The sequence below is a fragment of the Synchiropus splendidus genome, chromosome 10 (genome assembly GCF_027744825.2).
Source record: "Synchiropus splendidus isolate RoL2022-P1 chromosome 10, RoL_Sspl_1.0, whole genome shotgun sequence".
In the NCBI taxonomy this organism is placed as follows: Eukaryota; Metazoa; Chordata; class Actinopteri; order Syngnathiformes; family Callionymidae; genus Synchiropus; species Synchiropus splendidus.
Window position 1 is genome coordinate 22144374 of NC_071343.1, and position 26233 is coordinate 22170606.

Consider the following 26233-nt stretch of genomic DNA (forward strand, 5'->3'; position numbering starts at 1 on the left):
GTGAACCAGATCTCCAATTGTCCCAACTCTCAGTAACATTGGCCTCTAGGTTAAAGATGGTCACAAAGTTAAATGATGACAGATCATGAAATAACATTTTATTTTTATCCATTCAAGGTGGCGACGACGCAATATATTTACAATACATTTTTACATCTAGTGTTCAGACGAGTCATCATCACGGGGACAGATGGATGACCTCAACGACCTTCAGTCACTTTGTTTCTAATGAGTCACCGTCACAAGTTTAAAAGTGTAGTCTTCTCTGGGGACATGGCTCTCTTGCCACGCACCGGCATATGATACCTCATCTCCTTCCAGAACCTGGATGAAGAGGAAACGGACAGGGGAATTTCTGAGTCTCGCCTCACTTTCTTGTCATCCAGTGTCCTGGTACATGTCCTCCAGCTGTGCCCCGTCCTTCTGCTCTTCCACAGACACACAGCTCCCTGCTTCTTCCTCAGGTGACTGACAGACTCAGGGAAGAGAGCCAGTTGTGCAGCTGTGATTTCCTCCAACTCCACCAGAACCACCTGGGAATCACACATAGACTCAGGCATGTCTACTTAGACTTGGTTAACCACGACTGCCCCTCATTACCGATATGTATGAAGTTTTATCTGGGAGTAGCTCTCACACACATGCAATTTGGGGATATTTTGGGTACATGTGTGGCACATAGGATGTGCTTCCCTGAAAAGTCCCACAGTGTTTTACCACACCATCTAACATCTAACACTGAGTTATCAACCAACATCATTCAGTCATCACCTTCAGAGAACCCTCCATCAAAGCTTGGTGCATGGCCAGCACACACTCCAGCTGCTGCCTCCCGTCTGTCTTCACGCCACCCACCAGACTCTCCTCACTCTTGGAACTGCTGAGGTTATTGTTGCTGCTGATGCTGTTAGCAGTGAAGGTTGAGGCATCGTAGAGCAAGAGGACCCTGCGGCTGGCGCAGATGCTCTCGTCCACTGTGTCTGCTACGGCTGGAGAGGAGAAAAGAACCATAGGTAAGTCAGACGAAGTGAATGCAAGACATCTGAAATATCACAGCACTGAACACTTTGTTTGTGACAAGAACAGGGAAGCAAACATACCATGTCCTGGCACACAGTCACGCCCCGCGATGAATAGTCTGTAGCCGTAGGATTTTTCCAGCACTTGACTTAAAGTGTGAATTGCAAATGTTTCCACTTCCTGTCTGAATCCGGCTGTCCCAGGCTGAGGGTAGACCACATATGCGTCGTATAGCTTCCCATCCAAATCTGCGTGATAGAAAGGTTGGGCTGTTATCCTCTGTTGCCCAACGATGTTTTGCTTTTTGCAATTTGGGACAGGAATGACTGAGAAGGAGTCGTCACTGAGCTCTGAGGAAAGTTGTTTTTATAAAGAAGAATGACCTTGTTTGTGGGCAATTGTTGATCACAATGCTCATATCAATTATAGATTCATACTCCCAAACGGAGTCGAGGTGCGGGGAACACCTACCAAAGTAAAACACGACCACTGCTTCTGCTACTGAAAAGGTTGTTCGAATAGTGCACAAGGCAGATTACAGAGCACATACCAATGAACTGTTTGCTTTAGCAGGATTACCCGAGCAGTAGAGACAAATACTGCTTGTCATGTTTAGAGACAAAAATGGACGGCGGATCAGCTTCAAAGACTATTTAAACTAACTCCTGATGAGGAGGAGAAGAGAAGAAGAGGGAACTTCCACCAACCACATGCCAGAAACACAAAATGTACATCGCAATAACGGGAGTGGAAATGTGAAAGTGACAGACAAAAGAAATGGAAAAACCTGCAAATATTTAAGTTTTCAAGAAAATGGCTCAGACACAGAAACTTCTAGATTTGTCTGAACAAGAGATGTCAGAGATTCAAATTAACTAAAGATAAGCAAAACACAAATGGACTAAAACAAATTCATACACAAAAAAAATCCCACTTGAGTTTCTTCCATCTTTTTTTCTGAAATGGCCGTCATGATGTTGTATAGTGTAGTCCTTCTGATTGAGACACGACACCAATGGCTAGATGGGAGTGAGCAAAAAACTCACCCATTGGTGAAAGGAAAACTTGAAAGGAATGCTAGTATGTCTTGTACTCTTCGGACAGAATACTGAAGCATGTGCATCTGTGCAGTCGGGATATGAGATATTCCTTCACTATAGATCCAGTGTGTGAGTGAGTGGCCTAATGCGGACAGGCAGCGGAACTAAAGATCAACATTCTAAACAGACAAAGTAGACATGACAAAGTAGCATGGTCCTGTAAGGCAAAAATATATCAATGCACGGGGGACCTAAGATGTTCAAAGGAAATATTTATTTGTTTTTTATTTCCTTGTGTATGACATCTATGACGATGTGGTCATGACAACCGCGGTCTGACTGTGGGCTAATAATATAGCCAGGTGATGCCATCACCTGTATTCCCATAGACGATGGGAAACGCTTGTCTGAACCACAGCACGATGTCAATCCTGAAGACGTAGTAGAAAGCAACAGTACTGATGAAGAGCAGCATCACAGAAGCCATAAGGGTCCCAATGGGAACTAAGATGGACGGATCTGTGGAAGAGCAGAAAACTTTGTTCAACCGAGGATCATATTACATCAGATAAAGTCAACACAAGAGCACGCACTGTGCCAGACCCTAATGGTGCTCTTAGATTAATGACCTGATCACAGCTGAGCAACCTGCTTCACTTCTTGTTTAGTCCTCAAACCTTAGTCATGCTGTAATTCAGAAAGGGTGAGTGTCCAATTGAATTGAATTGAATTATTTAATTTAATGATTTATTTATTTATAATGTGTGTGATCGTTCCACCGCTGCTGAAATGACAATGTTTTTGTTTGTAAACAGTTGTAAAGTCTGCAGCAGAGCTCATGTGACAGACCTTTTGGCAGCAGAGTGAAGTAGTCCATTTGTGAGCCATAGTTGCTGTACACTAGGCAGGAATAGTTGGAATGCAAGTGCTCCTGCCCCAGCTCAGTGATGATCAGAGTTTTCTCCAGCCAAACACCTTTAACTGGAGACTCTTGATGCCATGATCTGTTTTGGACAAAAACAAAGTTTTATTTAGGGGTTCTTGAGTCTTATAACTAGACATAACCTTGACCTCGACATAAGTAACCATACATGATAATGAACTTAAATGACAGGTTCTATAAATACATTATAACTGCACTATGACGTCTTAAGAATGTAAGCATATAGATGAGTGCTTAAAGCAAAGTGTACCCATTTCAAGTAAATGTACACTATTTCAAGTAAACCGGCCATCTTAAGGGGACTAAATTCAAACGCCAAATAAAGTAAGTTCTATATTATCCATAAAAAGCAATTGCTATATGTGATCTCAAGGTGGAACATCTGTACTTCAGACCAATACAATATGAAGGTTCTGAATTCAGATGCATTTTAACTTCACCAGGCAGGTCGAGCGATCATTGACATTTATCTGTCTTTCTGTTTGCAAAATAACTCAAAAAGCGATGTCCATGAACTTGTCAGGAAATGTTGACAAGGGGACAGGATGAAGGCATTACAGTACGTTACTATCTGCCCAGCTGTCATCCACATCCACTGTGAGGAGTGCAAGCAAGTTCCAACTCACTGCTGCCATCTACTGTCCCCACTGCACCAACACCATTTCAAACAATTAATGAAATACAAGTATATTTGGGTAAAAAACTGAAACTTGGACTATAACTGAAGAAGAATATTATGTACTGTAAAGGAGGAAAAGGAAACAGAGTTAATAAGGGCAGGAAAAAAAAATTTGCACTCAGTTCGTCTTCTTTTTCTCTTCGAATATGATTGATGATAGTTGCAGTATATATATCAGTAAATGCAGACCACTAAATGCCTACAAATCATTTAAAATAATTAAACACGGGAACGAAAGTCTTAATAGCAGTAAGGAAATACGCTGGAATGTAAAGGGAGAAAACAAGCAAGAATTATCGATGATTGAGGGTCAAACGTACTTAAATCAGCCAAAACTGTGAGCGTGTATGTGCGTCAACTCACCGGTGCTCAGAGGTGTAGACTCTGTCAGAAGGGTTCCTGCTCATGATAAAGTTGTCTCTGGCCCGCCAGTAAAGATCCACACGAGGAGGCCCAACACATGGCACAAACACCAGGCAGTTCTTGGTGAAGCGAGATCCTGAAGACATTCAGAAACAACAAAACCTTGCAGTTCAGGCAGTGTCCCACTATAAATCAGTAGTTACACTAGGAGACCAAAGGTTTCTACATTTGGTCTCCAAAGGGTATTTTTGTTATTATTTAAAGCACTTAGCACAAGCATGCACACATAAGCATGTGCTCCATTGACGCTGCTATCACATTCCAACACAATTAGCCACTGAAGGTCTATAAGGACAGGAAGACATGAGTGGCAAAAACAAAGAAGTTCTTGGAAATGAAAGCAGAGACACGCATTCTCCTCCCCACAAAGCTGAGAGTTGAGCTCCTGATGGTAGAATGGAAGCCGATCATACCCCAGAACAGACATGTCATGCCCTCATAACCCCTCACATAACCAACAAAGAGGTTCAAGGAACAGCAGAAATGACTCACAACACTGTCAATACATGGACAATAAATCCCTCATTACACATGGCTGAGGTCATGACATGTTAAACCCACTGTTGTTCAAGACATTCTTCAATCAGCATTTTTAGTTTTGAAAAAACAATTACTCCTGCCTATACTCAGACTCACCTGCAGACGCCTTAATGACCTCTCCTGCCGGCTCATTCAATTGTGGTTCCAGAGAATAGTCCTCTGCAAACACATTATAGGGTCACAGTGAGACTCAAGCCGTATAAACGGAAAACTGAAAGTGTGGCATAATTTCTCACACAGAGTTTGACAAACAGCACATTAAAGCACACAGCTCTATTACAGTAAAGCGAAATTGTTGTACAGTATACTCAAACAGCCTTCAGTCTGACCTTTGACCCACGCATCAATGGTCTCTGACACAGATCTATTAATGCCACCCAGGCTGAAGCTGAGGACACAGGTGAAGAAGCCATTGTCTGTGGGTTTTACGCCATCAATCTTCAATTTGACTCTGTTCCAGTAGCTGTACCGGTCAGTCCCGTCCTCAATGACATCACAGCCCTGAAAGACAGGAGAGCACCGCCAGTCAGTCTTACTATGTGAACAGGAGTAACTGAAGTTTGCGACTGTCTCCTCCAGTGCAACATTAGTGTGGCAGCCAAAATGAAAGTCATTTTTCGATATTGCTAAAGGGCCCGACACACACACAACGTGGGTGTTGAGTGACAGCACGAGCAATTTAAACACAACTCACTCTGTACCACGTGATGGATGAGGTAATGCTGTGCCGGTCCAAAGTTGTGATGTACTCTTTCAGTGGGCAGGACAGAGAATCTGTGGCTTCATTGGTGAGGATCTGGGGAGCTTTCTGAGGTCGGCCACACTGGCCTGCCAGAGGACGCTCCACAACCATCTGAGTGACCTGACGGTAGCAGTCTGTGGGGGTCCTGCAAACGACAACAAGTTCTTAGTTAATGACTGATGACTGTCCTGTAATGTTCTGGGTGTATAGTTCGACACTATAGACACTGGACATAGATGCATTCTGGGATCAATACATAAGTTCATCTTTTTTTTTTTTTTAATGTAATAATTTGTTTTGTTTTGTTTTTTTACACTGGAAAATGGTGTCTTGAAATATATTAATCTAGTGTCCTTATAATAACTGAACTTTTTTCCAAACTTAAGAACTGGCTTGATGTATTTGCACCTACACTGTACATAATGTAGGAAGTGTAACAGTAGGTGGCCGAAGCTGAATAAAATCTAAAATGCTTGGCCTATACCGAATATCCAGTGGGTTTTACAGCTTTTAAAATATCGCATAAACAGATTATAATAGATTTGTATACATGTTTTTTCAATCAAAGTAAATAAATACTGTATGACTGAATATTTTTGACATAAAAAAGACATTTCACCCTCTGCTTAGAAAAAAGACAATAAAAAGGTAGTTATCATAGATTAGATTAGATGGCCTTTTTTTAGTCCCACAGTGACCACAGTGAACAGACTAAAAATGTAAACAGAAGGCTCGAGAAAAAAAAAAAAACACATTACATCACCTTGTCGATTTGAGGTGAAAATCATCATTCACGGTGCACTGCAGAGTTTTTGATTACACGATCGCGTCAGACGACACAATTCAGCTTTGCAGGCTCTTTGCCACCGAAGAAGAACGTGGCTTTTTTCACACTATCCCAATGTTCAATGAATCCCTCATAAAATGACATGATTTACAATACAGTTTTCATATTCTTGTAGTATATTTGTTGTTGAGTGATATTAACTCAGTTTTCTGAAGTCCTGTAGGTAAGTAATATAGCATTATATTCTAATTCTAATTCATATACAGTCACATATATTTTTAGCACTTCAACATCATACCTCACAATGGTCACATATTCTCCCGCATCCTCCATCGTCACATTCAGAAACCACAGCATGTGTCGCCACACTAGGGTCCGGCCAGTCTTGTTCCGCAGCTCCATGGTGGAGTTGGAGTCATACCAGGTGATGGTGTAGGGGACTGAGGAGAAGTCGAAGACGTCTGGAGACACCAGGGTGCTGTTGAGCATCACTACATCCCCAGGGACTGTGAACACCTTCTCAAACTGGAGCTTGTAGTCACTGCAGTTATCTGACACAAACAAATTTTGAATGTCATTATTATTCCTCTGCTATTGTTTTCATTCATTCTCTGCCCCACTTTCTCTGAGCCCCTTGACTTGAAGTCCATAATGTCCACTAGGAAGCAGCGTTTCTTCCTTAAGCTGCAATCAAAAACAGATCAGTGCAGCACAGTATCATCATGCTCAGTGAAGGAGGGACTGAGCATGATCATCCAGTAGAAGGCCGAGTAGACCCACCTAGGATATTTTCGAACAGTGCTAGGAAACCAGAGTAAAAGCAGAAAAGGAGCTCATAGAAGGACACAGATCCCTGTGAACAGGGATTCAACAGTCACGCTGGAGGCTGATAGAAGAGGCGTGCAGGCAAGGACTTGGTGTGACTACTATTTCACACACAGTAGACCGAGATACCAGTCAAATATGTGATAGAGCTTTATTATTTCATGAATAAAGGCACTCATAATACATTGGAGACTGGCGGGAAAAGCCTGTAAGTTTGCAAAAAACATAAATGGTGGCTGTTGACGTTTGTGTTTCACTCACCACGGAAAGATCCTGAACAGGTCAAGAAGAATCCGAAGAAGAACAGCAGCGATCCCAGGGTTGGATTCAAGCCCATGGCTGGAAGAACAGACATGTTTCAAAAAAAATCGAATTATCAAGTAAGCATGTAAAGAAAAATAAAGAGCAAAGTTCATTTACAAAAGACTCTCTCCGAAGAAAAGAATACTGCAAAAAGAGGCTTGAAAAGTAGGCCATATATTGCGCAATAACGTGTATTTCCGAGAGTGTAACAACTCCCGAAACCTCCCTGCATTCCTCTCTTCCCTTCCCCAAATCCTCTGACAAATAGGCATGTAACACTTGGATTCATGCCTGGAATTCAAGCTCAACCACTGGTGAGTGTTCCAATCCACTGCTGCCAGTGCAATAATTGAGTGCATGTGCTTCCGAAGCCCCGGCGTCATGTTTGGAGGAAACCAGTCACCATTCATCAACTGGCCACTGCCACCCCTACAGAGAAGCATGGTGGTGGCAATGTTTTTCATTTGCCACCGTGCTCTTGACCTGCCCAGAGTGACGGTTCGTCTTTCAGCAGGACAGTGCCCTTCTGCATGCAGCTTAGCTATCAAAAGCAAACTGTGTGGCTGTCCTTGCGTGGCCCAGTCACTGCCACCATAGTGCACGACCATAATCCAAGTGAACATCACTGAAAAGCTATGAAAAAGCTGTGCAGCAAAGCATCCACTGTGATGCCCCTGAGAGGTGCTCACAAGAGGGTGTGCTACTGTAAATGTGTAGGCTCATAGTCCAGATGAGTTCACAGCAAAAACACCAAAGGTGGAGTGGTTTCATCCACCCTCATCCACACCGAACTTTCACTTAGTGTGTGTATTTTAGTGTGTGAGCGTTTGGACCACAAGTTGTGCAGTATTTTTTTAGATTAATTCATAGACTCATATTACAGTATGAACTATTATACTATTATACTGCTGCCAAATTCATACTCCAACAAGTGTCTATGGCAGACCTGGGCAAAGTGTGGCCCAGGGACCCAAATGTGGCCCTGTGACTGTATTTACATGGCCCTCCTTGTGTTAGTAGAACTATAAAACTGGCATTGTTGTTGTCTTGCCCACCACTGGTCTATGGGATGTGAAGAAGTATGTTTTTACACACATTACTTGAAGGACGAATTACAGCTTGATAGAAAAAAAAAAACAGAATCTTACAGACTGCTCCTGTAGATCAAGTGAATCAAATATTGAAATACCATGAAAGGTGCAATACATCCTTTGTGAGTCAGGATTGTTTCCCAGTAGGAGATTTGTGATTGAAAACGAAACACTGTGATGTTAATAAACCCTTGGAACAGACAGGTTAATAGGCTGTTAGACGGTGCAGTCAGTGACAGGACAAGCCTGAGGAAAGAAGAGCCTGACGGACAAAGCAGGGGAGAGGCACGGTCTGAGTCACTGGCAGGAGCGCTTCCCCTGTCTACAATGGAAATGTTCATGTGCACTTAGGCGACAGGAAGCAAGGCTAGCGTCGCCATTATTAGATATGTACATCAAAACAAAACTAGTGTCTCCCAATCTTGAGTCAATCTGTCCTTCACCGACAGCGTATATGAGAGATGCCACAGACAAACAAGTACTTCTCTATGACTGATGAACATTTTCCACAGAGGGTAATGGAATATTGGAAGTGCCATAAATTAAATAAATTATATTAAGGAAGATAAAGAAAATAACTAAGGAAAACTAACTAATTACATAATGCCAGGCAAGGAAACTGGCTCAGCAAGAGCCAAAGTTGCACTTTGTAGTCACAGGCACTGTGAAAGTCAGAATGTCTCACACCATAAATAGGGACAGACGCACATAGTCACAGTTCTGCATAAAGGAAAAAGGAAAAACACATCCTTGACTTTGCTATTGTTGGTTACGCAGCAACATTGCAACATCAGACATAGTCAAAACATTCAAATACAGAACCATTAGTATTATTTTTGATGTTTGATATTTGTTCTACTCTATATCTTGCACTCCATCAAATAATTTTCCACCAGAAATCTACACCTACTGTTCAATAAATCCACGAGGCTAATATTTGAAAGGAATCTTCCCACTTGGATGGAAGTAGTTAATTTTAACCATAACAGGAGACTAGTAGAGTTTAATGACTACTTGACACACATCACTGATAATTCAGTATTCAACTTATGGTTTGACGACAACTTATGGTTCTGTAACATTGCTCAATGATGTTATTAAAGTCAATGAATATCTGCACAAATAGAGAGCACCTTTCACTCTTCTTGCTCATGAAGGTCAACATAAGACAATAGAGAATGTGAAGATATTTTGGTCCTACTCACACTCAGACACTAATTCTGACTGTGTAGGACGAAACGCGGGGACACCATTATTATTGCAAATAATAATAACATTTTTTTTACAAACAATAACAATCATACAAACAAACCAAAATAAAAATATAAATACCCCTATTGCCCATGTCTGTTTATGGCCGTGGGAAGTAAACAGAGTGCCCACGGGAACACAAATAAAAACCTAACCTAAGAAAATAAATGTGTTCTTACTGTAAATGTGTGGGACTTGTCTCGACTTGTTGTCAAAGCCACAGAAAACTACTGTTATAAAACTGACCAGATGATGATTTTCACATGGAATGACTGAGAGAACACAGACTTTTATTTCTGTTTGCATTTGTCCAAGTGGCCAGTGGATGTTTGAGTCAACAAACTTGCTCAGCCAGCCGAACTTTGGCCATCTGTTTTTGGAGGGAGAAATCTCTTGCTTCATGTCACCAAGTACAAGGTTGTGGCAACATTTGTGTAGAGAGAGAACATGAGAATCTAAACTCTGTGAGTACTTTGATTTTTTTTTCATATCTTGGAATTTGTAATGGCCCAATTCTGAATTAAATAAAATCTGAAGCAAAATATTTTAAACTACTAGCTGAGTGCCACGTAAGGACGTTCGCCAGAGGCCAGATGGCGCAGTCTTGACATGACTCATCACAAACAAGACATTACAAATCACTGAGCCTCCAAAAAAATTGCAGCAGGTTACATGATGAGCTTTGCAGCCCAGACATATTCTGCCACATATCTCTAAACGTTGAATAAGTTGCACTATGGTTTTGCTTTCCATCAACCGGAAATCGAAACAGAAATTGTTTACCTTCTTTGTGGTGCAACTGATTCTCCATCAGTAGGGCAACATTAGATTAGTTTATTTCGTTCATGATTTGGCTGACTCATACAACTTCCCAGAGAAAAGTAGAAGACTGGTACAAAACGTAGCAGTTTCCAATAAGATACACGTGACCTCCCATGAGAATACTGAATTGCAACTGTGAAAAGACAAAACGTGACATCGTTCTGAGCACAGTGAAGGAGGGTTCACAGATTCTGACAGACATGAGCATTTTTCTTGCAAATTTGAATCACAGCTGGTCACGTCTGTGAAACTGGCCTCTGTGTGGCGAGCGTTGCCACCTACTTTACTTAAGAAAATGCAGAGTCAAAAACACTGTTCCTCATCTCTTAGGGAACTAGATAACGTCCGTACACTCCATAATGAAAATCTAATTATATATTGTTATCATATTGTGTGGGTCAGCGGCATCAGAAATGGGGGTCAAGAACGACTGGCCAAAGTGACTTTTGAGAAGTGGATGATTGGAATGGGTTTTATTTCCGATAACGCTACTATAAAAGCATCTGCGACACAGGCTTATTACAAACTTGAGCATCAATCTTTCAAGTGTGAATCTTGATAGATGCTCTATAATAGACTGGAGTAGAGGTCATGGGAACCCCAAATCATAGTGGGGATACTTCTAGATGTCACTTTAAGTAGGAGCATAGTCACTGTCCAGAGAGAGATGACTGAGAGGCAGCCTGAATCAGTGACATAACATAACATAAACCAGTATCCTTAGCAGAGTTAGGAGTAAGTTCATATTCTACAAATAACATACATGCACATAGGTGGGACTGAATATAGGTAGACTTCTGTATACTTGAAACGATTCGCTGGCGAGTACAAACGAGACGAATGAAGAAACCATCACCTCTTTCTACAGCTTCAACAGTCATGTCACAAGAGACGATCATTTTGACTTCCTCTTCGTGAAAGCAACATTGTGTGAGGGCAATTCTGAGAACGCAGCATTATGTGATGCTTTTGCGTACTTGGGGAAGAGGGGTCTTAGATCTTTTACAGAGATCTATTCATTCCACATTTCAACTGCACATCTGTGGTCATTTTCAACCTTTTCAGTTTTGGACATTTCAGCTCTAACCAGTGCAACAGTGCAATCAGAACTGTCTGAAGTTATTTATTCGTTCAAACTAGTGCTGTCATTTTAACGCGTTAATTTGATTAATTAATTACGCCACAATTTAATGCGTTAAAAAATGTAACGCAATTAATTATGAGTATCAACGGTTCTTCATTTTGCCTCATTTAGAGACGCGTTATACTTCTATTATTCATTTTTGAATTGCTATATTGAGCTTCAGTGCCTATTTGAGGCAGCCTTATTTTATTTCAGAATTTAGTTTATTTAACCGAATCACTGTATTTGTATTACATTTTTGAAATCAGCCTTATTTTATTTATTTAACTGTATTGCTGTTTGTTTTACATTTTTGAATAATGCACCTGGCCTAACTGGTTTGCGGATGTGCTTGACCTTTGCTTTTGGATTTTATTTGTGAAGCACAGATCACCAATAAAACATTGGATTTCAAATATTCTTCTTACTGTATTCAATTGATTAGTCATGCACTACAATTTTTTAATATCCTAGAACTCAAATTCTTTACCTTTAGACCTTTAGCAGATATGACATAAAATGTGATTAATTAATAATAAATAAAATAATCCTGTAATTAATTGGATTAACCTTTTTAATCGACTGACAGCACTAGTTCAAACATTTCAAGTTTTTTTTTTTCCCTGTACAAAACGCCAGTTTAGAATAGTAATAAGCTAGACAACTCAAGTTTGAGAGTGCATCTAGAATCGGTGCATACCACAGCAGCCCGGTAGTTATTTCAGGTCTTTGGCAACAGCTCACTGTCAATCCTATTGCAATATTTTAGTCACAGATTATTTCACATGCACTTACATTAGAGTCTGAAAAGAGTGTAACCATGTTTCAAATAATTTCACCACCAGATTCAGCCGCTGTCTGCTTCTTTTCTGAAAGCAAAAGGAAAGCTGACTCACCTCCGCAAGTTTCTCACAGGAAAGTAAGAAAACAGGAGCTACCAGATGGAACACCACCTCCGTCCTGAGCATGCTGAATAAACTCACAATGATTGTTTGAACAGAAGTGTCCTTCCTCCTCTCGACAACGTACAAACAGCGTGAAAAAAAGAGCAGGAAAAGTGTGTGGGCTTAGTCCAACTGATGTTCTTAATCCAAAAACAAGGGGTGGGAAGCAACAACTGATGCAATGAAAAGACTGTCTGAAGAAAGTCTTTTATATTTGCCTGCCCATTATAGTCAGGGAATCAAGACCAAGTCTGAGATCGCCACCAGACTATTTGCCATGGTAAATGCCAAAGAACCCTCGGAACATCACCAAAATCAAATAATTTCCAACCAATCCTGATCATTTTTCTGAAATACAGTATGTTTGTGTGCTTCAGTTATTCTGTTATGAAATGGACTGAGACCCTAGTGCATAAAATGGATCGTGATTAGATATTGATGACATTAATATTGCATTTACATTGCATAATAAGAACATATAATCACTGTTAGGGAAAAATAAGTAAAATTGAAATAATAACTTGTTTTCAAGAAGAAATGTTGACTACACTGCATGCATATACAATTAAGGTCCAATGTAATTAGATTGCTTCAGAGGAGACACTGCCTCACTTGAGCTCTGATTTTCCCCTCATTTCTATGTAAATAAGTTTCATTAATGGGCATTCACGTGGTGTTTTTTTTCTAGTCAGAGACCAAGACGAGACAGTCTGTGTGCAGTTGTGACAACACCAAATGTGGTCTAGCATTGTCTGTTCTCAAGAGCAAAACCACTCTGAGGTGCTACAATGCGACCTTGTTTCAACAATGCGACCTTGTTTCAGCATTCAACATATTTCAAATTAAGGACTGTAAACAGAAAAAAAAACAGGTCTCACGAATAGTCTCACATGTACTTTGTTCACTAACATACACATGCCTTGCTTTTCCAGAGTAAAAGGTAGGCAGTGAGACACATTTGGTTTTTTTTATTCTATCACATTTATTTCAAACACTCGTTGGTCAGACACAAGGTCTTAACTCATCCCTGTTAGCCATTCTACTGCTAGTTTATTTCCACCACAGACCATGAAAGTTTCTCAACTCTTCTGGTGTCTGCAAACTGTATTTCTTCAGTACAATCCAAATACAAATGCAGCCCTAAAAAAGAATCAATAGACAGTAAAGTCATTCAAAACATAAAAGGTGCATAAAAAAAAGGTTATGAAAGATTTATGAAGAGTTTTAGGCTCATCAACGCCACATGACTTATTCTGAACATGAGGCAAAGATTGGTTTTTCACAGGTCATGCCTTTACGAGGCTAAATTGCAGCATGCTTGACTATCATGCACTGCACCTACAGTACTGTCAATAACAGTGTCAGCAGTGACATAATGAATAACTCATAAACACCTAAGAACTATGGCGAAGGGTAAAGAGCAGTTGGTTTTGATGCTCAAAGTTCTGAAGAACTGACTAGAGGAGAGATGGGAGCAGAAGCTGTGGGCTGTACTTTCTGATGTAGCGGGGTCCTCTGAGGTGCTGTTGTTAGTTACAGAGAAAAAAGAGATGGGGGGTGAACACACATCCTTGTAGGTTCCAGTGCTGAATATCATTTGGCCCTGCTGTGTGTCGGGAAGCTGGTGATCCTGGTGTGTGAATTTGGAGTGGGGATCATGAAGATGAAGCAAGTGTGGGAGAAGGAAAAGTTCAGAGTGTCCTGTAGTTGGAGATGTCCCTCACACCTGAGCACACTGAGACCTCCTTGTACCTAAAATAGTGTATCCAGGACGGAAAAGCTGCCACTCGCGTTTAGACCCTGGGAGTCTGTGATTTGATCAGCTGTGTAGCAAGTTGGAAGAGGAAGGTCAGACTGAGGAAAAGGTATAAATCACATTGTCTCATTTATCATCTTCAACTAGGAACCAGCATATTTAGTTGAGAGTCAGACTCAGTGGTGTTGCATGGAACATGGATCCCACAGGAGGTGCATCTTTTCTATAGTCGGATGGAACGTGTGAGGCCGACTGTTCTGCCTGGTAGCGTCATCATGTTAAATCGGTACAAAATAGTTGGCTTACAAATACACACATGACAAATAGAACACAGTACGTACACACATTCCTGTCAGAGGGAGCATGCCCCTGTAACTCCATAGGGAGTCTTATATATTGTTTTAAAGTGCTATTAATCACTTTGAGTGGAAAGACCTCGACCCTCTCTCTCTCCTTTCAGACTGTCTAAACTAAAGAGGTTGAAACAGACAAGGGAGATCGGCCGGTAGATGTCGCTACTGTCTTGATCCTGCTCAGTGGCAAGTCAGCTAAGATTCAGTTCGTTAGTCGTGGGACCAATGAACTAGACAATATACAACTGAAAAACGTAAAGACGTAGTGCTTAATAAAGGCTAATACACATTTACATTTGAAGAAGTTGTACCCCATTTCATCCCGAACACGTCAAAAAATGCAGCGAGCATATCGCGACACTTTGCACCAAAACACCGTCAAGTGTCCATCAATTCATGAAAATAAGTTCAGACTCAGTTTATGAGCTCGCTCTGAACCATAATACTGGAAGCAGGTGTTGGGTGGCTGAGGCTTCAACATACAGAACAGTAATCTACGACAATATTGAATGAAGCACTTTCGTTACCATTGCAGACCAAGAACAACAACAAAGCGGCGGTTGATAGACAGTACGTGCTCAATAAGCCTGAGCAAAGCACATACTGTCATGCTCTTAGATCGGCTACAGACTAAAGTTGGAGAAACAACTCGAATACAGGCTCATAATGCCAACACAACAATTTACGCACTTCAACTCCACCTCAAGCTCAGAGGTCAACTCGAACTATCACGGCTGAGGTCGGACAGGGAGACCTGGAATACAAGATCACACCTGGCAGTGGAGAATACGAGTGGAGCTGTGGCGCTGGCACGGCTCTGAGCGACGGTGGCACATCATGAATATAGGGTGACATAGCTTACCGATCTGTGGATCACCAACGTGTCCCTCAGGTCACATGGCAGTCTCCTGTAAACACCGTCCTCCGTTACTAACAGGGAGCTCTGACTTCCTCATCTGTGGAGACTTGTTGAAATGTTGCAATTTCCTTCCAGGGATCTCTTGAGAAGCAGTATGTGTCCAACTATTGTGCAATCACTGGGAGGAGAAAACATGCCACCGGCATACGACCGCCACACATGAACCAAGAGCAAGATCTCTACTTTAGCCAACACGGACTTTTGAGCTACCTTTAATTTCTCTTCAACGAACGGCAACTTGTTGAAATGCAATTTTCTTTTTCAATGAAGAGCTCGTATTCGCAGCAGTGCAGTGGCATCTGCTGGCAGAGAAGAGAACTACATGCACATTTGCTCAATGAAAGTTGTGACTTGTGTGTGTGCGTGCGCGTGTGTACTTGTAAAAATCTATACTCTATCCACCGTATGCATTTGTGGGGACATTTTGATAGTCAACAGGACAACAACTGAGTCATTATATTTAATTTAGTTTTACTTAATTTAGTTAATTTACTTCGTTTAGTGTTAGATATTTAAGTTTGGTTTAGGTCCAATCTGTCCATCTGTTTAGATGGTTAGGTTTAGGGAGAGAGGCTGGGGAAGCATGGAAGTCATATGTCATAACTAACTGTGTGTGTGCGTGTGTGTGTGCGTGTATCACCTGTCTCGACTGCTACAAACGGAATGCATAGCTTGGCACTTCCTTATTTGGGCATATTGCCCTTTACCGGAAGTTAGTGTCACATGTATTTTTGTCCCTTTTTGACAACGTGTCTCATAGCTTCATCGATAAAATATCTTACAAACTGTCGACGCATATAAAATACTTTTTTAAATTATTCCCCACACATATGATGTATCTAATTTCATATTCCCGCGTGCCTTGCTGTGTTCCATCTATTTTATTAGGTTTTCACCCGGACTGAATTTATCGGCGCTCCTTCTATTTCCGTGACTCTGGGAGACTAGGCGGTGTGATTTCAGTGAAGTCTTTGAGTCGACAAAATGCAGGTTAGTAACGAAATGTTTTTTTAAAAGCCATGAGTAAACCTTGGCTATCGAACTCTTCATTAGACATTCGTTTTATATCTAAACATACAGACATAATCTAATATCGCAGTCGTAAGTAAGTTGGGCGCATCATAATATCTCTTGATATCTTAGATAGTTTAGAGAATCGCGAAAAGATCGTTTGTTCGTGCCGCTGTCTCTCGAAAGAATTATTTTACTAAATTAAAAAAATGGTTTCGTCACCATTGTGTATTGCTTAAAAAAAGCAGACACAGTAACTGCGTTTTTAAGCCATAGTGGCTTGTCTACTCAAAACCAGTGATCATTAATGTAATGTAACTCGTTTTTAAATAAATGATTATTTCACTTCAATTGAAATTCCCAACACTATACTGTATGGAATGACCACCACTGAGGTTTGAGCGTGTTTTCTTTGCTCCAGGATCCAAATGAAGACACAGAGTGGAATGATATATTGAGAAAAAAGGGCATTCTCCCTCCTAAAGAGATTCCAAAGGAAGATGACGAAGAAGAAGAACTGGCCCTACAGCAACAGTCCGTTGGTGAGAATAGCAACGTTGTATTATTATTATGAATGATGTATCATGTTCTTTGAGTCTAAAATGTTAAAATATGTGCCAGAATTTGGTGGTAGGTCTCTGATGGTGAATCATTAAGTGCTGTTCAAAGTGTGTCACTGTTAACGTCTAATTAAGATGTTAGAGTCTTATTGAGTTTTTTTCTGTTCTCTACAAAGTTAAAACCTATGAGAGCATGACACTGGAGGAGCTGGAAGAGAATGAGGATGACTTCAGTGAAGATGACGAGGCTGCAATTGAAATGTACAGGTGAGTCCTGAAAGTATTTTCTCCTTTATCGACTTATAATTATTAAGAATTTTAAGAATTTGAACAAGTTCTTACAACATTAAATAGCTAAATATTGACAGGACACAGCAAAATAGCCACTTTTTTAAAAGTTTTAAAAAGGTAGCTCTTTTCCAGAGTGCTGTGTTATGCTCCTTTGAAATATCAAGTATTAGTATACGGCAATTATTCGCAACTTGTAGGTTGAAGCATGCTGAGGAGTGAACTGCCAAGCTAGAGAGGAAAGGGGAAGATAGACGGGAGAAAGAGAGTGCTTCTTTACCTCCTCTTTTTCCTACCTACCTGTGGCTGTGAGAGAGGAAGGTATGAGGAGAAAAAAATGGATGAAGGTGGAAAATGTCAAAGATGACCAATATGTTGTAAAAGAAAATTTGTCATCTCTGAGTGAGAACTTGCTGAGTTGTTGATCCGTGCAGACAAAAGCGACTGGCTGAATGGAAAGCAAACCAGATGAAGAACATTTTTGGGGAAGTGACGGAAATCTCCGGTCAAGACTATGTCAAAGAGGTGAACAAAGCCGGAGAGGGCATCTGGGTGGTGCTGCACCTCTACAAACAGGGGTAGGTTTCTAAAATATGAAATTGAAATGCTTCAATTATCCGGTTGTTGATGTTACCTGAGAAAAAGAAATTTGTTACCCAAACGTCACCCTGTTTCCTTGTCAGGAGCTAACACAAGGATTCATCATCAGCCTCCATACACAGATAACATCTTACAACCGTTTATAGCGCAACACACTTTAACTTAGACACCTCTGTCTAAGTACTACTAAGTACTACTCCATGTTATGTTAGACTTGTTTCTCAGCCGAAGTAAACTTTAGTTTGTGTTTTCTTTTGTAGAAACCAGGGATAACAATAAGATTTGTCCTCTTTGCTGCTGACATTGATGAATTATTAAAACAGCTTTTGGCTTTCTGTTGTCATTTACCTCTCATTTTCACACCACACCTTTAACCTCCTGCTTTTAAACAATGCTCTCTTTCCCAGCATTCCCATCTGCACCCTGATCAACCACCACTTGACTTTGTTGGCCAAGAAGTTCCCTCAGACAAAGTTCCTCAAGTCCATCTCCACCACCTGCATCCCCAACTACCCCGACCACAACCTGCCAACCATCTTTGTGTACTTTGAAGGGGACATGAAGGCTCAGTTCATTGGCCCACTGGTGTTTGGGGGCATGAACCTCAAAGTTGAAGGTATGAAGAGGTTCAGTCTTTTACTTCCAACATGACTAAAAGCAAGTCAGAGATGACAGCTATGGAACTGATATGATAATAATGATAATGATGATAATATTGTTTACATCATATATGTGAATTAACAAGTTATGCATTTCATTCCTGTTCATGTAGCACGGCATTATGTCTTTGTTTTTCAAATGACAAATGTTAGCTGTTTATTTAAATATGAAGGCCCCACAGAGGTTGAGTAGTCCTATAAGCCTTTTCTCCAATGTATTCCGCACAGAGCTGGAGTGGAGGTTATCAGAGACTGGCGCAGTGAAAACAGATCTGGAGGAAAATCCGAGGAAGCCCATCGAAGACAAGCTAATGACTTCAATCAGATGTTCAGCGCCCACACGGAAGGACAGCGACTCAGATGACGAGGACTATTAGAGTCCAGAAGAATCAGAAAACACTCCTGTCCGTGGATGGAGCCCAACTCCCTTTTGTCACCAAGAACATTTCATTGTGGAGTTTGTTGTTGCTGTAACTCTCAGAGGCAACCAGACAACCACAGCTTTTTTATCATTCGACTTCACACAAGACCGTTTTTAACTCCAGCAGTATCTTACAATGTGCCACAAGGAGTTTCCATTCAGGACACTTGTCTATCTCTTTTGAACCAGAATCATGTTTATAAAGAACATTCATGTTGAAAGGAGTGATTTGTTTGTGTGGGGTGCAAAAAAGGCCATCATGCTGAGTGGAAAGAGGAAGACGTATAGTAGTGCTTTTCTTCATTTATTGAGCTACACAATCATTTATTTTTAGAAACAATATGGTGTATCTGTCGAGAATGATGAGACAGGGATGCAGAGCGTTGCTGCAGGAGCCGTGGCCTGGTGAATGTTCAGGGGCTACTCGCTTCTCATGGTTGATCCTGTTCTGCCGGTTCCTTCTTCCCTCAGATTCTACAACATCCGTCTGGTAAAGCTCGAATGCTCTGTCGGCACAAATAGACATCAATTCAATTGAATTGCTTTTGGCAGGAGATTTTTATACCTTGCGATGGCAATTTTTAAGTTTATAATTAAAAAATAAATTAGTTCTTTTTTTGTTTATATGAATTCTAAACAAATTAGTTATGTTATGGTTATGGTTTTCTCTTTCCAAATGATGGCCAGCAGTCTGATGTAGCAATATCAAAGACAGTTTGGGCTGATAAAAATGTAAAACAATGAAACAAATGTACTGCACACATATGTAGTAACAACAATAGATTTTTACATTTCAATTTAAATAGATTTTCTGAAATTAGTCCCAAGGTCAAATATGGTTCGCCTATTTTTTAAAATTTGCCATAAAGCAAGGGCGTTCAAGTGAGCTCAGAATAAGCACATACTGTACCTGACAATAGATGTCTCCAAGAATTATGGTAGTAAACTGAATGTCAATTACAATTTGCTGGGGATGTCATACCAAGCAAGTCTCCTCCCTGTCATCCTGTCGTCGTCATCCACCCTACTCACACTTACGTCTCCCTTCATCACATCCATGAACCTAAAGAGTTGGCTTCCTCTTCCTCTCCATTCTTTGCCCAACACTGTCTCTCCTAGCATCCGAACCATCTGAGCCTGGCCTCCATCACTCTGGTAAACTGTAATTGTTTTCTTTCCCAGTTACTTCTTATGAAAATCGGAGCATTTTTGACTGGCTTACTGTATCCCTTGTTCATGTGAAATAAAAGGGGGTAAAGGTTGTCATGGGAGCTTTAAGAGTGTCAGATGAGTAATGATAAAATGAAAACAAGTTTGGGGCAGAATGGATGATTTGGGACAGTTGGTTTAAGGTGAATCAAGTATTCTGGAAAAACAGGAAGAATTGAATATTATATTACCAGGAGCAACACTTTCTTCTTTTTCCTCTCTGCAAGCTTTGGGCTCAGTCGCATCAACGGGTGGACTGAATCTGACTGGGAAGACCAAAAAAATCATCGTTGCGAACAAATGTAGCCATGCAGTTGAAGGTTAAAAATAGAGGCATCACGGAGCAGTCCATGTCCTGTGTACTTGAGCATCATGCACGCCTGTCTTCCACAGAATTCCTTCAAACCCCTGATATGGCCCTTGCCATGCAGAGAAACTCATCAAAGATCAACAGTCATGAGAAAGAGGCGACACAACTCACTGTGTGTTCTACTGCTCCGACAGCGTTGTGTGCTTTTGCATAGTGGAATAGGAACTGTAGATGAAAGAGATGAGGTCAGGCAAAAAATATGAAAAAAAAAACCTGAATCACTAGTGAAATGGGGAGTGCTTACTCTTTTGAAAATTTCCTGTTCTGGATTCTGTGGAGGAACACAATATGTAAATCAGAATTGTGTGTTTTTCATATCGTGATAAAGGCAATATTGTACAGCCTGCTGCCAATGTCTGTTCCACACACAATATGCAGTTGTCGACTTATGTCTTACTACACTGTCTGCAGTTAGTGGTGTATGTGATCGCTTCTACATTACCTCGTTCTGGTCTCTCCACAAACTGTCTTGTAGATCATCACTTCTTCTGCCGAGAACCTGGAGAGAACCGTTTATCGTTAATATAAACAGCAGTAAACACAATCTGCATTTCCTGCAACACTGCTTTTTGCTCAGCTCATGCCGTATTCTGATAGCTTCTTCAATAAAACACCACAGCCCCATCATGTTTCTGAGCCAGATTTACTGTGTATAAACTAAGCGACAACCTGTCTCAGGAAGGTCTCATTTTAAAGCATTAAAAGCTGAGTCCTCTCTGGAGACGTGTTTCCCTGTCAGCTCCAGTGGACTTTATCGTCTGTGAACTAGTTTGGATTCCAGAGAAAAATTAACAACATTTGGTGTCAAATAAAAAAAGGGAAAATATGTATGCAGTCATTAGGAACCTTTAAAAAAATGTAATTACATGGTCATAGTCCTTCCTGATCGGAAAGACGACACAAAGTGGTGGGGAATAAAACAAGATCAACCTCTTCAGTGAACCCATCATTGGGGTTTTTAAGATAGGTTCGGCGAATAATGTCCATATAATGGTATATTGTTACTCCTCAGATATGCTGCTGTCCAATTCCCTTTAAGTTACTGACAGTACTGTTCATGGGCCGTTTGATGAGAATGATTCTAATTGCTCATAAATCGATTCACTGTTAGACTATTCAAGCCTCAAACAGAAAATCACAGGATGGAGGTGAGCATTCCAAGGCTCTATAAATGTGAAGTAACATTATCGTCTACCTTCCTAAATGCAATTCCGTCCTCCCACCGATCGAACGGACTGGCTTCTGGAGAGAGAGCACAGTTAACCCATTATAGAGAGCACGATGATGGTGAGGCGCTCGGGCCAGTCTCTCGCAGTTCAGTGTGCTGTTCAATTTCAAACGAATATTTAGCTTTGGTTTGATTACGTATGCAACATTTTGGCTCTATCAGTCGATGTTAAAGTGGCTAAATTGGCACGTTCAGCGTAGCCACTAGTCTGAAGCCAGGGATTTTAACATCCAAACACCTACTTGTATCGAGTGAGGAATGAGCCACTGCATACTGTGTGTTTCACAGGATTCACTTGGATAAAAACAAGGCGAAACTGTTGCACTCTTTGTCAAACACATTTTTGTGAAGAAATGGGTGACGTTTTTAGCAGAATTTCTTATGATTACTTATGATCTTAAGTAATTGAAGTTAGAATGCTGTTCCGTATTCACCACCTAATCCAAGTCTTGCTGTATGCTACAATGACATTCTCAGGTTTTGAAATTTTGGAGCTAAACTTAAAATGCTTTTGTGTCGCCTGCATGTATGAGAATCTTTAGAAACCCCCTCTGACACTGGTGAACTCCCTACCTTTGTTTGATGTTTTAAATCAAGATGTTTTGATCGCCTTTCATACAAATGATACCATTCATGTTGCCATATTAGCCAAACCAGAGCAATAGTCTAATATTATATTTAATTAGTCTTTTTGTCACTGCTTCAATCACTTTTGAAAGTTTATGAAACTTAACATTGAGGTAATTTACTGTTTTATCTCATAAGAAATTCTCATTTGCTGTGATAACAGGTGTCATTAGAGGCTCACGCAGATGCATGAACAATAACAATAGCAATAAAAGTCACAAGGACTGGTGACAGACATAAATTAATCAATCAAATGATGAAAAAATAGTACAAATAACTACAAATATAACATCAGAGAAAAAGGAAGGAATTAAGTGGACAAATGAATGCGAAAAGATTTCAAGATCCAAATCAAAGACAAAATTTCAAGCAAACACTTGATGCTCGTACATCACTCAACACTCTCCCCCTTCAGAAACATCCTCTATTGCTATTGCTTTAAAAACTGTTCAGATAAAATAACTAAACTAATAATAATCCCATCTCACCAAAAAAGTTGTTCTTTTTCGTACAGTTGTTCCATACACATTTGACACAGCGTTCACAAATGTCAGTACATTTTTGGCTTCTATCTGAGAATACATCGGTCAAACATGTGCATTCGCAGGAGTTTCTGCAATTCTTGAAATGACTTACCAGCTGCTCTCCAACACCCCAGACACCACAACAAACAGAAGAGCAAAAGTTGCTGCAGATTTATCATGTCTGTTTACTCCCTCTCTGCTGAGCTCAGATCACTGTGGAGGTCTCCAGCTGCTCGCTTCAGTGTCTGCCTCTACAATGCTCTGAAATTCCACGAGTTTTGAAGGCTGCCTGGAATCCGTACTTGCGTAGAGGTGACCAATCCCACCTGCCCAGTCACTGCCAGCACACCCACTCACACAGATCCCACTCACGCACCTCTCAACTGGAACTCTGTTAATGCCTCCCGTGAGGATACACGCACGACACTAACACACTCACTGATGCTTTCAGGGTGAAACACATTAGAGCCATCTGGTGACATCATTGTGGTAACAAGAAATGGAGGTTATAAAACTGTATTTGCTTCTTCTTTTTTTAAAGAAAGCAACATGTGAATTATAAATAAGATGATAGGAAATACTTATTATCGGTCATTACTGAAAACATTTTGGGGGCATCACAGAGGATTAGGGCCACAACAAAAAAGCATTTTGGTTCCATGATATGTTTTCATGCAATATATTGTTGGAACAACACTTCAAATTCAGGCGAAGTTTTGAAAATCCCATGACATTTCAAGCATTTCTGTCATACAATATGTAATGTAAACTCTCCTTTCAAGTGTTATACAAATAGTTTTATGAAGCGAAGAAGTTTCTGCACCAACTAACGACTAGTGGCGACCACAACAAATAGCCACAAAAATGTTTGGACCTGCTAGCAGTGTTTAAGGATCTGTGTTCACGAGGCTCCTGACTTTTTCCTGTTGAGTTTGCGTATAAATCAACCCCAGCCGCAACACCTCTCCTTCTGTCAGGGAAGTGACATGCAGTCACTAACCCCACTTATAAAATATGATTACTCATCAGCATATGGCAAAATATGAGTTCAGTCGACGTAAAAGATCCAGTGAGCTCCAGATAAAATTGTTACGACTTGCTGAAGTATTATTACATGTATTCCCAACCTTCCTCCACGAGTAGAATCAGAAAAGGAATCTCTAAAATCGATGAAGATTGACTTGTTTGTCCTTTTTACCCCAGTGAGAATCGATAAAGAACCAAATCACTAAGCAGTACCCCAACTGGATTCAGAATGATGAAGATCTTTCCCATCCTTACCCTCAATGAAAGAAAGAAGTGGCCAGACACTATAAGACGGGGCACCAGGATGAACAGCCATCTCTCACAGCCACGGTCAACATTGAAAAAGCATGGCCTTGAAATCTCATATTTTGGGGGCAAACTGAGACTATTTCTGAGAAGAATAAGCAGCAGTAAAACACACAAACCTGATGGAACATGGAGTCAACCAGTGTAGTTACGTTGACCACATCCTTTGGGCACACAACGTTTCTGGACCCTGAACTGAAAGCAGGCGTGATCCTTAAGCCTAGTTGGGGAGTATTTTTTTTTGTTTTGGTCTGACAGAATATGACCAGATTTCATTCTGATTGATGGAAATAGGTGCCTGTCAGCTCTGGGTCACACTTTCCTAAGAGGATGTGAAACCTCCTCTGTCTGGTTGGAGAGAAATTCCAAAATATACTTTCTCCTCCAATCTGTACCCACTATCTGGCGCATCTGCAACTCTTCCAGAGGAAAGACTGTCAACTGGTGATACCAATCAGACGTCCTCTCCTTCTCTGCTTATGATAAATCACAAGCAGAATCGGAGGAGAGGGTCTGAAACCTGCAACGCAGCTCTGCCTCTTCTGACTGAAATTACTCCAGGTAGACAGCCTGGCGGTCCTGGTATCATGGATACATTTGGAAATGACAGTTGATATTCACATTCTCCACCTGCGGATTGAGGTTTGAATCATAAAAGTTTGAGAGCTGGCGTGTTATTGAGGCGATAAAGTAGCAGCTGAGTTGGTGGTGAAAATTCCATGCATTGTTTGGGGTGTGGATTAAGAGCACAGATCAGGTGGAGTCGTGACAGAGCCTCACTTAACCTGAATGATGTTACGATTAAAGCCTGTAATTACATTTCTCCAGACACTGATTCACTCTTTTATAAAAAAAAGTCTGACCTTTTCTGCAAGAGGCTCGATGTTCCTTCTTAAGGTCCCTGTCGTTGAGCAAGGCAGATAAATGTTTGGCTCACAGGGTTTAATGGCTACACAAAGTTTACAGAGATTTTGATTATTTACTTTTATCTGAATGTAACTTTGCTAATTTTAAGTCATCATTAAATCAATCATTCTAACCAACAAAAAGAAATGGTGCATTCTTATTGGGAAGCTTTCATGGATTACAACCAATAATTTCTCAGATTTCCACATTGTCTTCTGTCACATATGTGAAGCACACACCTGTAGCGATAGAATCAAGCCCCTTTTCTCTACATGAGAAAAGTGCTCTTTTGCTGGAGAGAAAAAGTTGCAACTTTTTATCTCATCAATTTCATCCAAATGTCTGACGTGCACTATCAAGACTGACAGGTCAAAATGGCTGAGGTTGTTTGGAGTGCTGCTTAAAACAACATTGCAAGTGAGCTGACGTTACTAAAAACCACAATATAAACTATAAAAACCAATTGAATAAGTAAAATGACTACCATCACTATAGAAATGTACAGGCTCACGGTGAAGTGCGGTAGTTTTATGACCCACGCCGTGGATGCAATCCAGCAACCTTGGGATCCTCTGTTCTTTGATAGCACAAGCAATGTTGGTTAGACGTTGATGAATTTTGTCTCCGTAGACACCTGGAGCTTGATTTATTTCAGTGATTCGATAGTATATATCATGTTGCAAAAATGAGTGGCCTTTCTTCTTGAGTACCGGGCCCCAAAATATCTGAGCCTGATGTGAAATAGACAATGAAGAAATACTTCTGTGTTAGAGATGTTAAAGGTGCATGGCTGCTGCATACATACTATCCTGGTACACATACTGTCTGATGCCGTTGGCAGTATCTTTGCATCATCAGATCTTTACTACTAAGGAGAAGTGTTCTCTTCTTGTCTGGCTGTCAAGCTGCTTAGACCAGTCTCCACCACTTTTTAACT

At 40.7% G+C, this 26233-nt stretch overlaps 2 protein-coding genes across 2 annotated transcripts; one reads left to right on the plus strand and one right to left on the minus strand.

Annotated features, from left to right (window-relative positions):
• Positions 1–93: 93 nt before the first annotated feature.
• LOC128765900 (interleukin-1 receptor-like 2) lies at positions 94–15754 on the minus strand. Its single transcript, XM_053877133.1, has 12 exons — positions 15505–15754; positions 7261–7338; positions 6473–6725; positions 5340–5532; positions 4975–5146; positions 4742–4804; positions 4046–4181; positions 2910–3064; positions 2436–2579; positions 1101–1268; positions 772–989; positions 94–533 (listed from the first exon to the last, which is right to left on the minus strand). Exons 2-12 carry the CDS (start codon positions 7334–7336, stop codon positions 240–242), a joined length of 1872 nt encoding a protein of 623 aa, XP_053733108.1. The 5' UTR covers positions 7337–7338; positions 15505–15754; the 3' UTR covers positions 94–239.
• Positions 15755–16420: 666 nt separating this feature from the next.
• On the plus strand, positions 16421–19742 carry pdcl3 (phosducin-like 3). The gene is made up of 6 exons (XM_053877184.1): positions 16421–16551; positions 16994–17114; positions 17309–17399; positions 17855–17998; positions 18428–18636; positions 18908–19742. Exons 1-6 carry the CDS (start codon positions 16546–16548, stop codon positions 19054–19056), a joined length of 720 nt encoding a protein of 239 aa, XP_053733159.1. The 5' UTR covers positions 16421–16545; the 3' UTR covers positions 19057–19742.
• The last annotated feature ends 6491 nt before the right edge of the window (positions 19743–26233 follow it).

Excerpts from the sequence above, each read along its gene's own strand:
- LOC128765900 (XM_053877133.1), bottom strand. The coding sequence starts at position 7,336 with ATGGGCTTGAATCCAACCCTGGGATCGCTGCTGTTCTTCTTCGGATTC. Across the intron at positions 5,147-5,339 it reads CATCCATCACGTGGTACAGA|GGCTGTGATGTCATTGAGGA; the intron begins GTGAGTTGTGTT and ends CCTGTCTTTCAG. Across the intron at positions 2,580-2,909 it reads CTTCACTCTGCTGCCAAAAG|ATCCGTCCATCTTAGTTCCC; the intron begins GTCTGTCACATG and ends GCTCTTCCACAG.
- pdcl3 (XM_053877184.1), top strand. Across the intron at positions 17,400-17,854 it reads GCTGCAATTGAAATGTACAG|ACAAAAGCGACTGGCTGAAT; the intron begins GTGAGTCCTGAA and ends TGATCCGTGCAG. Across the intron at positions 18,637-18,907 it reads CATGAACCTCAAAGTTGAAG|AGCTGGAGTGGAGGTTATCA; the intron begins GTATGAAGAGGT and ends TATTCCGCACAG.